Source organism: Camelus dromedarius, chromosome 4, assembly GCF_036321535.1.
Source record: "Camelus dromedarius isolate mCamDro1 chromosome 4, mCamDro1.pat, whole genome shotgun sequence".
Lineage (NCBI taxonomy): Eukaryota > Metazoa > Chordata > Mammalia > Artiodactyla > Camelidae > Camelus > Camelus dromedarius.
The window spans coordinates 88,415,541-88,431,566 of record NC_087439.1 but is presented as its reverse complement, the minus strand read 5'-3'; the positions used below and the strand labels follow the sequence as shown (position 1 = coordinate 88,431,566).

The 16,026-nt window shown below is 33.4% G+C and overlaps 1 protein-coding gene across 13 annotated transcripts in view; it reads right to left on the bottom strand.

Annotated features, from left to right (window-relative positions):
* The window catches only part of AGFG1 (ArfGAP with FG repeats 1), a 70,322-nt gene that overhangs the window by 9,894 nt on the left and 44,402 nt on the right, over positions 1–16,026 (bottom strand). For 5 of the 13 annotated variants that reach the window (XM_064485227.1, XM_064485224.1, XM_064485226.1 and 2 more), the window contains 8 exons: positions 15,518–15,671; positions 8,600–8,719; positions 7,872–7,943; positions 6,345–6,554; positions 5,080–5,260; positions 2,575–2,654; positions 2,273–2,365; positions 213–260 (listed from right to left, as the gene is read on the bottom strand). In XM_064485227.1, the coding sequence (XP_064341297.1) occupies positions 213–260; positions 2,273–2,365; positions 2,575–2,654; positions 5,080–5,260; positions 6,345–6,554; positions 7,872–7,943; positions 8,600–8,719; positions 15,518–15,671 (958 nt within the window). The remainder of the gene's footprint in view (positions 1–212; positions 261–2,272; positions 2,366–2,574; positions 2,655–5,079; positions 5,261–6,344; positions 6,555–7,871; positions 7,944–8,599; positions 8,720–15,517; positions 15,672–16,026) is intronic. The other 8 variants (XM_064485230.1, XM_064485229.1, XM_064485228.1 and 5 more) reach the window with 5 other exon arrangements.

Genomic DNA, 16,026 nt, shown 5'->3' with positions numbered 1-16,026 from the left:
AATAGCTTTTCAGCATTAAAACATAAATCACCACAAGATTTTCATGTAACTTTAATACAATGTATTCCCAATGCCACATATCCATGCCCACTCCATTTTAAAACATGGAAAAACTTAATTCCACATGCAGGGATCCAGAACACTAGCAGAAGCTTCCACAAGCAGGTAGACAAATCGCCACACAAATCTAGGGATCAGCTGTGGCCACCTACCAAAATGAGCGTGAGGAAACACTTGAGAATGCATTGCTCCAGAAAGGCCTTACGGAAAGCCACAGAGAGACCAATGTCAATTAACTTATGAATAACCATTGTCAAAATAAAAGTAGATTTGTTTCATTGAAAAGTTCTAAAATTAAAATGTACTATTACAAAGTGGGTAGCATAAAAATATGTAATAAAAACACATCCACAGTCTTTTTATTTCGACTATATTCATGACACTAATATTTACACTGTTTGAAATAAACGGGAGATTAGAGTAATACCAGAAAAACAAGCATCAAATGAAGAAACATTTATGAAGTCTACCTGTTAAATAAATGTCACCTTTTTTTCATGTGAAGATACAACTGTATCAATAAAAAGACTTTTCTAGGCCTCACGAGTTACATTCAAAAATTCAGAGGATCATCTAAAATGATCTAGCATCTACCTTGAACGTCTAAAAAGCCAAATCCTGGAGGAAGTACCTAAACAGTGTTTGTTTTATTTACAACTCCATACATTAACCAGAAATGCGTAACGATAACTCAAGTGAACTAATTACGTATCACGAAGGGGAGATTATTCAGTGTAGCTCACCAGAAACGTGAGCAGCACTGTCAGTTTAAAACATTACGGCTGAGAAGAGAGAGAGAAGAAAAATACATCTTGTGCAGATCTTACCTGGCATGCCTGGGGTCAGACAGGTTACATATAAATGAATGTAATTAATAGAAAGCAAACTTAGGTTGTTAAGTACTAGAACTGTCTTATGTCTGTTTTAGCGATCTGCAGTGCGACTGTTTCTAAATTATGCCTACGCATTTTAAATTAGCAAAAAATTAACCAACTGAATTTGTAGAAATAAAGCAATTGAGACACTAGAGCAGTTGAGTCTTAGTTCTGTCATTTTCTAATTACAGGATATTATTTAACTCTGTAATAAGCCTCAGTTTCCTCATTCACAAACAGGGAGTGAAGGGACAGGGATAATAAACACCTACTTGGCAAAGCTGCTATGATTAAACGTGCTACAGAGTAAATATCCAATGAATATATTTTTTTCTTGCTAACTTAGAAAGATTTTTTCAATAGCATGTTCTAAATTCAATAAAAGGTTATTAATTGAGGGGAAAGGGTTCTGTGATAAACAAGTCTGGTCACTGTGTTTATCGCCTTTCTTAGAGCGCAGTAAAGGCTCAGAAATTCTGCATTAACGATACCAGTTTTGTCTAACCCAGCATTTACCATGTATTTGGGTACAGAACCCCTTCCATGGAGTACTGATAACAGCATCTCAGGACACATATTCTACAAAACACACTGGCAAAAACTGACTTTTAGTCAACAGTGATTGTTAACCCAATATAATTACTGCACCTCAATCTGCAACAGTGATGCCCTGGCTAAGGTCCAGTTCTAGGCTGCTGTAACAATATTTTAGACTTGCTTAAACAAGCTTTTTTGAGATATAATTCGCATATCATACAGTTTGTCCACTTAAAATAGAATTCAGTGTTTTTCAACATATTCACTTGGTGTACAACCACCATCACAATCTAACTTTAGAACATCCTCCCCACCCCCAACTAAAAGAAACTCCAAACCTACATTCCCCTCCCGATTTCTGTCTATAGATTGGCCCCTCCTGGACAGAGCATATGAATGGAACCATACACTAAGTGGTATTCTGCCACTAACTTCCCTTACTGAGCCTAATGTCTTCAAGGTTCATCCATGTTGTGCCATGGATCAGTACATCGTTACTTTTTATTATCAAATTCCACTCTCATCTCCATGCTTGGGCTTCCTCACCTGAAAAAAAATGAAAGCTCTGACTGGGAAGTGGCCGGCACTAGATAACTTCTAGGGTCCCTTTTCAAATACTAAAATTCAAGGATTTTGTAAACTTTCAGCTAGTATATGTCTTTATGGACAAACTATTTCATCTACTTTATATTCACTTCAGTAATAAAGAAACCTTATTTTCTGATGTTCTTCACATGGTGTCTTTATAATATATACCTTTTCCAAAGCTTATTGTTCTGTAATTTATATTTATTTCTTACCTGTCGCTCCTCTGGCATTGGTCTGAAATGGATTTGTAGAAGATGCCACAGAAGGACCAGCAGCAGCAACAAATGGATTTGTGGAAGGTGTAGCTTTAAAAAATTATAAAATACACTATAAAATCCTAATACATTTGTGTTCAATTATTGAAAGTATTTGTTTACATATTTATGAAGACAGAAAACTAGAGCTTTCTGATAATAAATTGTTGTTTTAATTGTCTTCCGTTATCCCTAAGAAAGACCTATACTACATATATTTGGACTCTGTAAAAACCGGTGTATGGACCAGAAACACATACCTCCAAACGGAGCAGGCACACTTGAAGAAGCAGGCTGGGTCTGTGCAGAAGCACCCACTGGCACTGTTCCAAAAACATTACTGAAAATAAATATTGAAAGAGTTCATATTTTAAGGAAAAATAAATACAGCAAGGGTAATCTAAAGGTTGTCACAGAATGTGGAAACAAGTAATATTCAACATACTATGTATCACACATCAGTTCCTAAGTCTCAGGACTCATTTACGTTCTGAAAAATCACTGAGAACCCCAAAGAACCTTAAGTTGCTATATTTACCAATATATATAATACATCAATTAAAATATAAATTAAAATATTTTATTCATTTAAAAATAACAATAAAGCCGTTATATGCTAACGTAAGTAGCACTTTTATAAGTAACTATATTTTCTAAAACAAAAGGAACTTAATGAGACTGATACTGTTGCAAATCTCTTTAATGGCTGGCTTCACATAAGATCAATCTGCTGTGATACATTGTTTACATAAAGAAAAACTGGCCTCACATAGTTTCATAGTTGAATAAAACGGAAGAATTTTAATAGCTTTTTCAGATAACTATGGATATTTTCCTTGATACCATACCAAAAATGACAGTGACAGTTTCCTAAAGGATAGTTGCATTATGGAATTTTAAACTATATTCATGAAATTTTATGTACCCTCTCAAAGGACTATCCACTAGTCTACCTTGCACTTTAAATGAATCTTTTATTAATTTTATATCATTTGGAAAAAACCTGACACCAATCTTCAAAATGTCAAAACATTTCCTTATGCAAAATAAAAAAAAATTATAATCACTAATAGTATCACCCATCTCATCAGAAAAGTAATGGGAAGCTTTTAAACTCATGATGGCCAATTAATTTTCTCAAAATTCTAGTATTTGCTTGAGAGTGTGTATTTCATCAGTTATTTTCCTTAAAATGACAAAACTTAAAATTTCATTTCTGAGAAACTGTGTACCAAATATCCGTATCTGAATAACCATGGTTGTCTATAGTCACACTTTCAAGGAGAAAGTGTTCCATAAGACAAGTGGCTGGTTCATTCCACAACTCAAACAACCACACAAACTGATTTTCCTCAAGACAGTTTCATACTTCAATATGCAGCAAAGCTACTTGATGAGTATCTTACTTCAACACACAGAAAATTAAGAAGATATATTTAAGGGTCAAGATTTAATAAACTAATTCCTTCACTGCTTCATTAAGTATATTTATAATAAAAACTACATCCAAAGAACTCCTAGGTAAAACTGAATGTGTGACGGTAAGGAATGCAACGACTACTAGATGTCTACTTGTACAGCTTGGTGCTACAGCCATAATTCATGCTAAGGCACCACCAAGTTTTACCTGCCATTGTTTTTGCACCATCATACCAATGTCAATTATTGAAAACACAAATAACCTCTCAGAATTATTATGAATTTAGTTTTAACCTCAAAGACCCCTTGAATGGGTCTCAGGTACTTCAAACATTCCAAGGATCACACTCTGTGGACCACTTACGTAGTATACTGTGGTCCCAATAAACCATTCTGTTATGTATACCTGTCTATGTTTCCAGATTTTATCGCCACCGTGCTACAGTTCACTATTACACATGCCTAGTGCAGACAACATTGATAAGGCAAAAAATACATAAATACTCTAAATTTTATTCTTTGGGTTCAACTATTCCCATCTGCCACACAGAAAATTTATTACTGGAGGGTGGGCTCAAGTAGTTACTGTTAGAATCCTATTATTTCTCTCTGGAAAAGGTGCTAAAGGGAAATAAAAAGCTACTCAGATAACAAAAAAAAAAAAGGAGACAATATGAAGGAATGGAAAACTCAGAGATGGATAACATTGGATAAGTCACCTGTACCTCTGGGCCTGCTTCCTCAACTCAAAAACGAAGAACTCAAAACTAGAAGTTTTTAAAGATCTAATGTTGTTAAAATGTGACAGACTTCCTGCTGCTAAGAATTCCTTACACCAGATACATATGAACACAGTAACAAATAAGTCTATTTATAAATACCAGTATGACAAAAGAGATATAGAATTAGTCTTGGGTTCTGGTGCAAACACTTCTAAAAACCCAGGCTACAAGACATGACCTTCAGTGTTTAGTCTTCATGACTGAAAACTATACCTTAAAAGTAAGTAATTTTATAAATGGATTCTTTGCTGAGTTATATACAGTTAAATATGTATATAACTGTCCATTTCGAGATGTGTACATACTCTTAATTACATTTTAGTGTTCAAGGAAGAAAAGTAACAAAACCTTCAATTAACTAAAAAGATAAAATTATGGCAACTACTCAAGGATTATATTCTAATTAAAAAATTTAAACTCAGTTTCCTCAAACTTACAAAAATATTTAAGTATCTTTAAATTAGGCCCCAAATAGTCTAGTCATTATTTAACATTATTATTCAGAGTTGAAAAAAAGCTCAAAAGATAACACACAAAGCAGGAACACAGACTAAGACAAGGTACCTGCTAGCATTACTTGTCGAAGTGTATGCGTTACTGGAGGTGGCTGCAGAGCTGAAAACACTGTCCAGTTCTGCCAGGGCTGCGTACTTGTCTGAAGATGCACTTAACTGACTGGGAACTGAAACCACAGAACCAACAGGAGCTTTGCCTGTGGTCCCAAAGCCACTACCCTGATCACCACCTGCAAACAAACAAAAACAAATTACATCAAAAATTTTAACTTATGCTTTCAACTTAGCAAATACATCTGCAGTGAAACACGTGTAAATTTAAAACTGATTTGGAGCTAAGCAAATAAATGGACATGATTTTAAGAGTCTTACCTAATAAATAATCTAGAAAATACTGGACAAGATTTGTTGCTATACATACCACTCTGATAAAGACAAAATACTGTTTCTGAAACAAAAACTAATACCCAGTACCAATAACATGTCTAGATTATACATGAAGAAGAAATTCTCTGGAGTGCTACGTTAACATCTGCAAGATGGGACATCTCATTCAAGTGAACATATATATGTATCATAAAGTGCTGGACCTATGTGAACAACCTATTAATGACCTCATTTTCCCAGAGTTGTTAATGAAAGAATTAGAGATAGTAGTAAGAGGAAATATTTACAGAACACTTACTATGTGCCAGCCACTGTTCTAAATGCCTTAAGTGCAATAACACATATAATACAACTCTGTAAGTTCAACGCTGTTTCTATCACCCTCATATTGGAGGGTAAATGAGAAAGCAAGCTCTGAAATCAGGAAGCAAAATCTAGTCTGAAAGTAGACCCTTGCTGTTCCCCACTGCACTATGCACTATGCAAAATACCAGTCTTACACCAAAACTGAGTATCAAAATACACTGTAAATGTCATGTTTTGTTTTGTCTTTTAATAAATACCAAAATAGTAACAGAAAATAGTTGTAAATTAATATATCATAGAAATCACCAAATAATCCTCCAATCAGCTCTATTAATAAGATTTCTTGGCCCTTTATGACCTTAGAACAATAAAGCTTTCTAAGACAAAAATTAAATTTTTGTCAATTATCTTCTTTTAAAACTAGAAGTTTACAAATTAGTTTCTAGGCCTTCCATTGGGTATTCAGATCCAAAATGTGCCAAATAGCCATGAATATTTAGTGCAGACAAAATTTCTACACAACTAAGAAAAGTGTAAGATCCTCAGATTTAACTAAATACAATCAAATTTAGAGAACTATTTAATATGTATATTCAAATTCGTTTGTTTAAAGCTCGATACCTTGCCCAGCACTGAAGATATTGTCTAAATTAGCAAGTGCAGCGTATTTGTCTGTAGTCTGTAGACCAGCTTTGCTCGCTGGAACTTTACTAACAGCTGATGCTGTTTGATGACTCTGGGAAGTACTGAAGGTTCCAAAATCAGCACTGGAGGATTTGGGGAAGTTATCAAAATGAGCAAAATTAGCATTTACTGATCCAGCACTTCCACCTGTAACAGAATAAACAGAAAACTTGAAATTGCTAGACTTTTTCCAATATCCTTTGATAGAGTATATGATATTTTTTTCCTAATTTAAGTGTTCTATAAGCAATTCTATGTTCTTAAAATTAAAATCTGGCAAATGGCATTCAACTATAATCATCTACACATGACTTTTTAGAATTTGCAAAACCAGATTTTCAAAGGCCCTGGCAGCACGCAGGGCAACAAGTCTCCAGTGTGTGACTCACAGGGGAGCGTCTCCCCACGACCTCGCTGGGAGCTCGTTACTCTACAGGACATTAGCTATATACCACAACCTTTTATTAGTTTTCCCTAAAAAAAAAAAAAACTAGGTAAGATGTAAAATATTTTACACTACAAAAGCTTTTTTAGCTCCAATGAAGACCTGGTTGAAACAAATCTCAGGGCAGAGATTTAAAATATGTAAGAAGCACTATTTTGATCCAAAATTTCTTAAAAGGTGGTCTTTGAGCTTTAGACTTATTTCACTTGAAGAGCTATTATTTAATTGCACACAGTAATTTAATGTAAACATAATACCACAATCTTCAGTAAAATTATGCCCTGCTATATAGTTCAAGGAAAAAATTACAGCACACAATACATAATTTAATTACTACATCAACTTTATCCTGCGAAGATTTTAAAGACTGTTCTGTATTTTAGAGTCTTCCCTAACGTATCACCAAAATACTAAAATTAGTATATATTCAGTCTACGCTTTTGATCCTATACTTCTGATGTTGGTTCTTTATGCCTAAACATTAGTTTCAGTAATCAAGATAGTATATACATATAGTTATATATTAAAGTGACAGTAAAGCACACTTCAAGGTTATTTCAGAAACAGAAAGATTACATCCTATTTAAAAAAAAAAAACAAACATAAAACATTTTCCATCAATCAGTTGTTTTAGACATTCTAAAACAAAAATATACTGATAAAATTTCTTTCAGGAATTAAACTTCAGTTGCTTTCAAGTAAAACCAAGTAATGTTTGTATTTAAAAGACTGATCTGTTACAAGGAGCTGATGAACAAAGTATATACTAAGCTTTCAAAATCTAAATGAAATTTACTTCAAAGTATTAAAAATTGAATTATTAGATCAACTAACTTAACTCTCTTATCGCACACTACTGTGTTCTCCTAAGTTTAGCGATAGTGGAGAGAAGGTAAAAGTGAGAACGTATGAAGGATCATCATTAAAAGATGATTAACATCCTATAATTGAAAAGCCTGAGAAATATAGCATAAGGCACACAAATTAGTAAAAGATGCCTACTAGACAACAGAACTTACTGTTGGTAGCCTGGAGAGGAAAAGCTGAAGTAAATTCACCAAAACTGCAGCTAGATGAAAGCATTCTAAATGCTGGACAGCCAGAAATTATGTGTATGATGAAATTTAAAGAAAAAAAAGAAAACTGAAAGAAAAGGCTTTAAGACAATACACAGAGTTAAAAGTTGAACAAAAAGTAATCAGCCAAAGATTCTAAACAAGGGTTCAATGAGTTTCTGAAAACAATAGTTTATGGGAGAGTATTCAATGCTTTAAGAACAATTCCTGCACAGAAAAGTATGTTCAAGTTTATTACAGTGATCTTTAAACAATCTACTAACCTAATATCACTTATTTTCTAAAGCTTGTTGCTCTGAAAATTACTTACATTTTTAGTTCTCTGGAAGCAATCAATTAGCTTCCTTTATTCAGAAGCTAAATCATAATGTGTTTTGTGAACCTAAGAAACTTTAGTACTGTAATGCCTCTGTGCATCGGAAATTTAAGGAAGATTCACGTGCAGGAAAAGGAGAACAGATGTGACTTAGACAAAAATAACCAGTATTCAGAAAAACAAACAAACAAACAAAAATAGAAAGATATCAGGTTTCCCCAGAGCTTTGTAAGATAGAACCATTTTAAAACCAGATAATCATAGAATTTAAGTTTAGAGTAATTTTCCAAAACTGTATCTAGCAAGTTTTATTTTATAAAGTAAACATTTAAGCATAATGCTGGAGAAGTTCTACCTGTAGTTTGGGGCTGAAAAGAAGAGTGACTTGCTGTGGGGAAACCTCCAAAATTACTCGAACCACTAGACTGTCCAAATGCATCAAAGTTTGCAAAATCTGCATTTGCAGAATTCTGAGCTGTAAATGGCAAGGAACAACACATGTTAATGAATATGAAAATTATAAATGAAAAATATGATAGATGAATTTAAGAATTTTATGAAAGTTTCTATGTCTCACAACTTACTCCAAAGAGAATTCATTTAGAAATCAGATTTTAAATTTTACCAGTGTTTATTTCACCCAATTTCAAGCAATTTACTAAAGGATATTCAGAAATTTCCCAAAACAATTCACGCAATAAATTTGTACACAATACTCTTTTAAGTGACCTCAGAAATAGTACTATAAAGTGACTCTATTAGAGGAAAATCTGAATTAAGAGCACTAAACATATGAGTTATAATAAATCAGACAGAGATGCAGGATACAGGATACACTTAGAAATTCAGATTTAAAATGGTGATGAGTGATTTATCAGCTATGTGAATCTAAAATAATGATACAAAGATAGTTTAATTACATTAATATTCTTCTTGGTATTTTTTTAAAGTTTACAACTATGTCACACCACAGCATGTTAAAAAAAAACTTGAAATGTGTAACAAGAAAGACATGATCACCAAATAAACTGCAGATACTCGTATTTTATTAGAAGCCTCTCATTTTAAAACACATATTAAAATTTGAGAAACAATGAAAGCCAGTAAAAATTACAGCATAAATGCACCTCTTATCTAGCAAAAAAGACCAACTGGCATTTCCCAACTGGTCACCAACCTAAATATCTAAGTAAGATAAAATGATTGAAAAGATTTTTTTAAGGCCAAAACAGATGCTGGACAGGATTTTTATAGAGGATAAGATAAGAGTAAGTAAGAAGTGGTTAGTATACAGGTAAGGGAATGCTAAGTGGTAAGAATGAAAAGCATGTCCAGAAGATGGGAGAAAGATTAAATGTCATCAACAAAGTGAGTTAGCCACTTCAAATCCTTTGCAGGCAATTCTACTTCTGGGTAGTTTTTGTACAGACAATTTTGCAAATGAGCATGGCTGAATCTAACAGCTAAACAATTTTTTTTAATAGTGCTGAAAAAATCAGAATGGTTACCAATAAGGGATCACTTAAATATATTACAGAACATCATAAGATGGAATACAATGCAGCCATTTTAAAAACTTGTATAAAAGAATATTTAGTCCTATACAAAAATGCTTATAGCAAAGTTAGTCAGATAAATTGGTTAATAAATTCCAGATACATTTTCATCTCCCAATTTCATTAAACATAGTACTACGTGCATAGAAAAAAAAAAGGCCCATTAACAAGGTAAAACATTATTCTAGGAAGAAAATCCAGAGAACTTAACAGCATTGTATGTACTTGCTGTTCTGGATATATCTGAATGGGTAGGACAGTAGGGGAGGAAATGTACCTAAAGTAGACCCCGCCTTTTACTCCCCATCTGTGCCACTTCCCTTCTTGTGTCTTCACACCGACCACTTCTGACGTGTGGAGTGCTATCCCACATGTCACTGCTCACACTCTTCTTGAAAACCTTTTTAAAACACTTTTGTCCTAGCTCTCAAGCACTGCACAGAAGTACCTAAATTAAAAGGCTGCTTATTGCTTAACATAGAAATTCTGTATTTTCTGGACTCCTTGCAATATTTTAGCTGTTTTTACTTAATATGGTAAAATTCAAAATTCAATTTCTTTACAGGCTGAAATTTTACTGTCCCCAAAATAAACAAAACGGAAGAAATACTAGTACGTAATAAAAATTTAATTTTTAAAAAAATATTTTGGAAGAAGTATCTATACCAGTTAAAATAATGAAGTTTAAACACAGTTACCATATAGCATTGCTGAGAACACCAGTAAGCAAGGACAGTTTGGTGAAAAGGGAATCTAAGATAAGAATCAGAGGAGTCCATCCTAGCATAAGTAACTGCAAACCCTTAGAGGAGTCCCTCAATTGTTCTGGCTCTACCAGTTTTCTCACTAACAAAACGCGAAGGTTCACTAGATGGTCTCTACTTTCAAATCCAACACCCTGACTACTATGATTCTGTAACTTATGAAACACTAGGAAAAAATTCTTTAAGAGTTTTGAAATACTAAGTGACAGAGAAGAAAATTCTACTAAGAGACAAAATAAGTTTATAAGGCCAAATTTAGAGTGCGTTATACTCCAAAAGGCAAGTTTCCAAGTTTTTTAACACTTCAGGTGTACATCTGAGAACAACAAATGAAATACATCTGTCCCCTGTAGAAACAGGAATTGGGTCCCTAAGCTAGTTTATGGCTTATAGCCTTGAACATATATGACTATGTAGTCTATAATAATAATAGTGATAATAATAACATTCTACATTTATATTTAGAACATCATCTGAGGAAAAAATTACACTTAACATGTTTTAAACATCATCAAGAAAAAACAACAGTTCAACATAATCCATTTTGTTGTCGAGTCTATTTTATCACATTCATATTTTCCCAATGTTTTCCAACCAAAGCACAAAGTACATTAATCAAATTCCTATTCGTTATAGCAAGGCAGGGTTTTGTAATATTCCTATCACTTTTTATTCGTAAACACTGAATCTACTCACTGTCTTCAACAACTGGATATAGTAACTTTAAAAATTTAAGTGTTGTGGAATGAAACTTTGATAAACACAACTTTGGAAATTAAACACTAATAAATTCAATAAATAAAACTTATTATCTGGAACCTCAAGCAATCTCTATGCAAAAAAAATCCAAACTAAAAAGAATGTGACAAAAACAGTAAAGATGCTTCTTAAATAATCTTATTTCAAAAAGCACAAAGGAGTCAACTCAGTTTAGAATTTAAGGTACCAAGTTAACAAGCCTGAATCTTGCCCAGAGTTGTCCTTTCTCTTCAATGAGAAACAGATACTTATGAGAAAAGGGTGAAAAGAAATGTCTGGAGACCAGAGGATGGAAACTGGCTGCCCACATCAAATTCAACTAACAAATATACTTTCTTAACCCACACAATATTTTAGATTATTTTCATCAATTCCTAACACTTAAAAAGAGTACTTCACATTATAAATAATATTTCTTGCTTCTCTTAAAAGAAAATCAATATATTTAATAATTCTGAGCCTGTATTTCCATGTGGCAACAGGGAATTATGGAACATTCCTCCTTTGAAAGGGTCACCATGGTTCCTTCCACAGTGCATTATAATACTCATTTGTGTTAACTGGATGGCAAGGCAACTGAGTTTGACATCCCTATATAAGGTGTGGCAAAAATCAATTACAGTTTACAGTTTATAGGTTCTGTGATATGTTTATTACCAGGCAAAATAACTATTACATCCTGTAGTTAATTATGTGTCTAACTGCATGCATGTTTCTGTAGAAGATGACTTTTCCTGAACACAACAATGACCCCACCACTGACACACATCCACACACACCATCTCAGCCAGAATGTTCAAATAAAGAAGGGTAAAGACTTTTGGCTTTTGAGTCATTAAACTATCTGCAAAAGAACAGGTTTTCCTATAAAACAATGCTAACGAGATCGACATATCTGAATAATTATCATTTGCTACTAAAGATTCCATTTGTCACATCAATCTGCTCAAGAGAAAATTTTCACCTAATATATTTTTTTTAAAATGAGAACTTCAGGGTGAGAACTCACCTATCAATGACTTTACATCTGTGAACCATTTATGGAAAAATAAAAATTCAGAGTGCTTGCAAAGGCTCTGGAAAAAGTCATTTCAGACTGAACCATGATACTGATTTACACTTAAAAACTACTTAAGGTAAAATGTAACTCTACTAGATGGGGAAAAAAATGAGTAGTTTTATTAGCTTGTTCTTGCAATATCCATATATATTTTATTCTCCTGGAATCAAATGAAGTAAGAAAAGAGTGATCTGAGTGGTGATTCATAAGTAAGAAAGAACGTTAGGCTAAAAAACTACTGCTCTCAGACAACCTGACCTAATCTGCATGGTTATTAAACCATTTCCTCGCAGACTCATCTGTCCTACCATTTCTGCTGTATGGGGAAAGCAGACAAATGGTTAACATCTACAACCATCTATCAATCTGATAAAAAAAAAAAATCTATAATTTTAACATTTTCTACAATTAAATAATGGCAATTATTTTCAAAAAGCATTTTAAGGAAGTTATTAAAAATATGAGTATAATCATGGTTCAAATTAGTCTGTGGAGTTGCAGTGAGTTGTCCATTTTTGGCTAATACAGCTACAAAGAAAAGTATAACATTAATACTCTGATCTGCAAATATTCACAAAGTGCCTTAAAAAAAAAAAATCCACAAGAGACACATGAACTAAGCTGAAATTTTACAAAAAAAAGTTTGGCAGTTACTTACCCATCATTTCAAATTGTATTTCAATAAATCTAAAATTGAGATAAACGCAGACTACATTACACAAGGTTTACTCTCTATCTGCTGATTCTTCCACCAACTCTCTTGGCCACCATTCGAAAAGCAAGAGGTGGGAACAGAGAGCTGGGGCTCTCGTCTAGTCAGAGGGAACTGACTTCCCAGCTGGAGTGGAAGGAAAGAGAGTCTCCTCTGTCTCTTTCTGGACTTTTGCTGCTTAGTTAACGTAGGCTGAGGGAAAAAACCTACCACAGTCCCAACAACTTAAGGTTCCTGATTTTCTACCCTTCTCAGTATAATCTCTCCTGAAAGAAATCTTTATCCTAGGATCCCTTTTTAAAGCAAGCACACATACAAACATACATAAATTACACCATAATTTCCTTCTGTAGCATCTTATCCTTAGGAAATGCTTTTAGTAGTTAAAATAAAAAGTTCCATGTTTGATAGAAAGAAATGTGGATGAAAAGTAGCTTCTCTACAATTTTCCAAACTATCTCAGTGCATTTTTGGGTACATATATACATGATACACTTTGTACCATTATCATCTAGGACATCAAATTGAAAGGAAAGGAAAAAAGGGATAGCATCACAATTTCACAGGTGAGTAAAAGTAAAATAAATCCTTAAATTCAAGTAGGAAATCAATTCTGTAAGCACTGGTTTTTGTTATGCTTATAAAATAGTGAAATATATACATGCAAAAGTATATGGCAAAGCTTCAAATTATCAAATAAAACTGCTTCAAAATGACCAGATCAGTTCTTAAATTAGTGCTCTTCATTTTATTTGATGCTCGTTCAATCACTCACACATGCAGATGAGTCAACCTTCTACAACATACACATCAAAACTTACTGGCATTCAAAATAGATTTCACGCATATCTCTCTTATAAACACAGTGTATGCTTCTAGATTGTTTACATCAGACCTTCTAAAACAGACAGTAAGGGACAAAGTCAGCATTTGAACTCAGGTCACTCTGACTCCAAAGCTCCTTTCTTTGCACTACATTATGCGGCTTCACTGTCTCGTAGACCGTTACTATTATCACTAGAGAGGCACAAATGACTACATCTAAACTACTTCACTAATCAACTGTTAAATATTACCTAGGTAACGCTATAAAGTTTGTATATTCTTAACAAAAGAATCCTGTAATTTCTAATTTCTGGTGAAGTGCATTAAACTCTTTGTAACAAACATGTTAAATCTGGGAATAAAGAAGGAGTTGTATCTTCAGACGCCAACCTGAAGATATTCCTACTCCAAAGGCAGGCTAATCCGAGCATTAATAAAGGTAACAATGACAACAAACTTAAGATGCACCAAATGTTTAAACCTAGGAATTCATAATGAAACTAAAGAAAAATCAGATCACCATTAAAAAATGCTAGGGAATCAATTCAGTCTGAAATCTTTATTGGAATCAATCATACACTGACTTTCCTATATTAAGTATACCACTAGTTAACCAAAATTTTTTAAAGAAGTATTTCAGCTGATAAATGAAGGGATGATAAATTTAGAGTATCATCATTTTGCATGATAGATCTAGGCAGAGTATCAATAGCTAACATTACAAAAACGATCAGTATTCTGCACTTCTTAAACTCTGAGTTGCAGGCCTGCCCCTCCACCATCGCTGCCTATTCAATAAAAAGAGCCTGTAACTAACCAAGTCTCTAAATCCAACTGGCAATTTATAGACAATACAGGGAAAAGAGGAACCTGTTAAAGGATCCCACAGTGGTGCAATCGATAAATTTAGATTGCCGAAAATTCTAAAGGACAAATAACCTGGTTTCATCAGTATATAAATTGCAGAGGAGAAAGAGGGATGGAGAAAGAAACTAGACTGAGAAATATCTCACAATCGCAAAGTGCAGACCTTATTTAAAACCCAATTTGAATAAACTGTGTGTGTCTGAACTGAAATGAAAAGTTGAAATCTGACTACTTATTACTACTATTAATTAGGGAGCAGTAAAATACTACTGTGGTTATGTTTAACAACGTACTTCTGTTCTACATATATAAAAAATTTAAGGATAAACTAGTATGTCTAAAATTTGCTACAAAATAATATGAGAGGAGGAAATGAGTAGAATGCTACATGAAACCATATAAGCCATGAATGACTGGTACATGAAGTTTATATTATCTGGTCACTTTTGAATATTTGCAATGTTCCATAATAAAAGGATAAAAAAATATTTAAGTCTTTCCCCATTTTTCTTTGGAAAGGGGTCATACCAGTATCTAACATTAAGTACAATCTCTTCTGTGATTAAAAAGCATCAGAATTACATGATTACATATCACACATCAACAGCTATGGGTAATCAAATGTTCTCAAAAGAACTAGCTTACTGATACTTAAGTTTAAAAACGAATGGATGTCTCTTGGTACTATATATGTATCTCTGGCAAAAGCTGTTTGGAAAAAAACACTTACCTGCATGACTGTTGAAATGTGCAAAGTTAGCAAAATTGGCTGTAGCTGTTGACTGAGGTGCTGGAGCAGCAAAGATGTCTGAGCCAAGATCACTTAAAAGGTCAAACTGCTTCTTTTCCTGCTGCTGCCCTTGAGAGCGACCTACGACAGGGGACTATAAACCACATATTAACTATGAAGAGCTTCCAGTCAGATCTAAATTTTTATAAAACTAGTTCCAATTCATCAAGCTTAAAACACAATTTAAATATTACATAATCTCTTATTTGTAGTTTTGAGTTCTTTGCTGTTTTTTGAAAGCACAAATTTTCAACATCTATTCCCAAATTATCTTTCAATTGTAAGTATAGAGTCAAAAATCAATGAAATATAATTATTAACAGTTGGTACATCTCATGATGCAAGAGAGACTTACTGCTAAGACAGCATGACAAGGCTTTTACAGAACACATCTTTTATCCATGGGAAAAGTTACAGAATACTGACTTTACCCTTCTCTCCATTGTTTA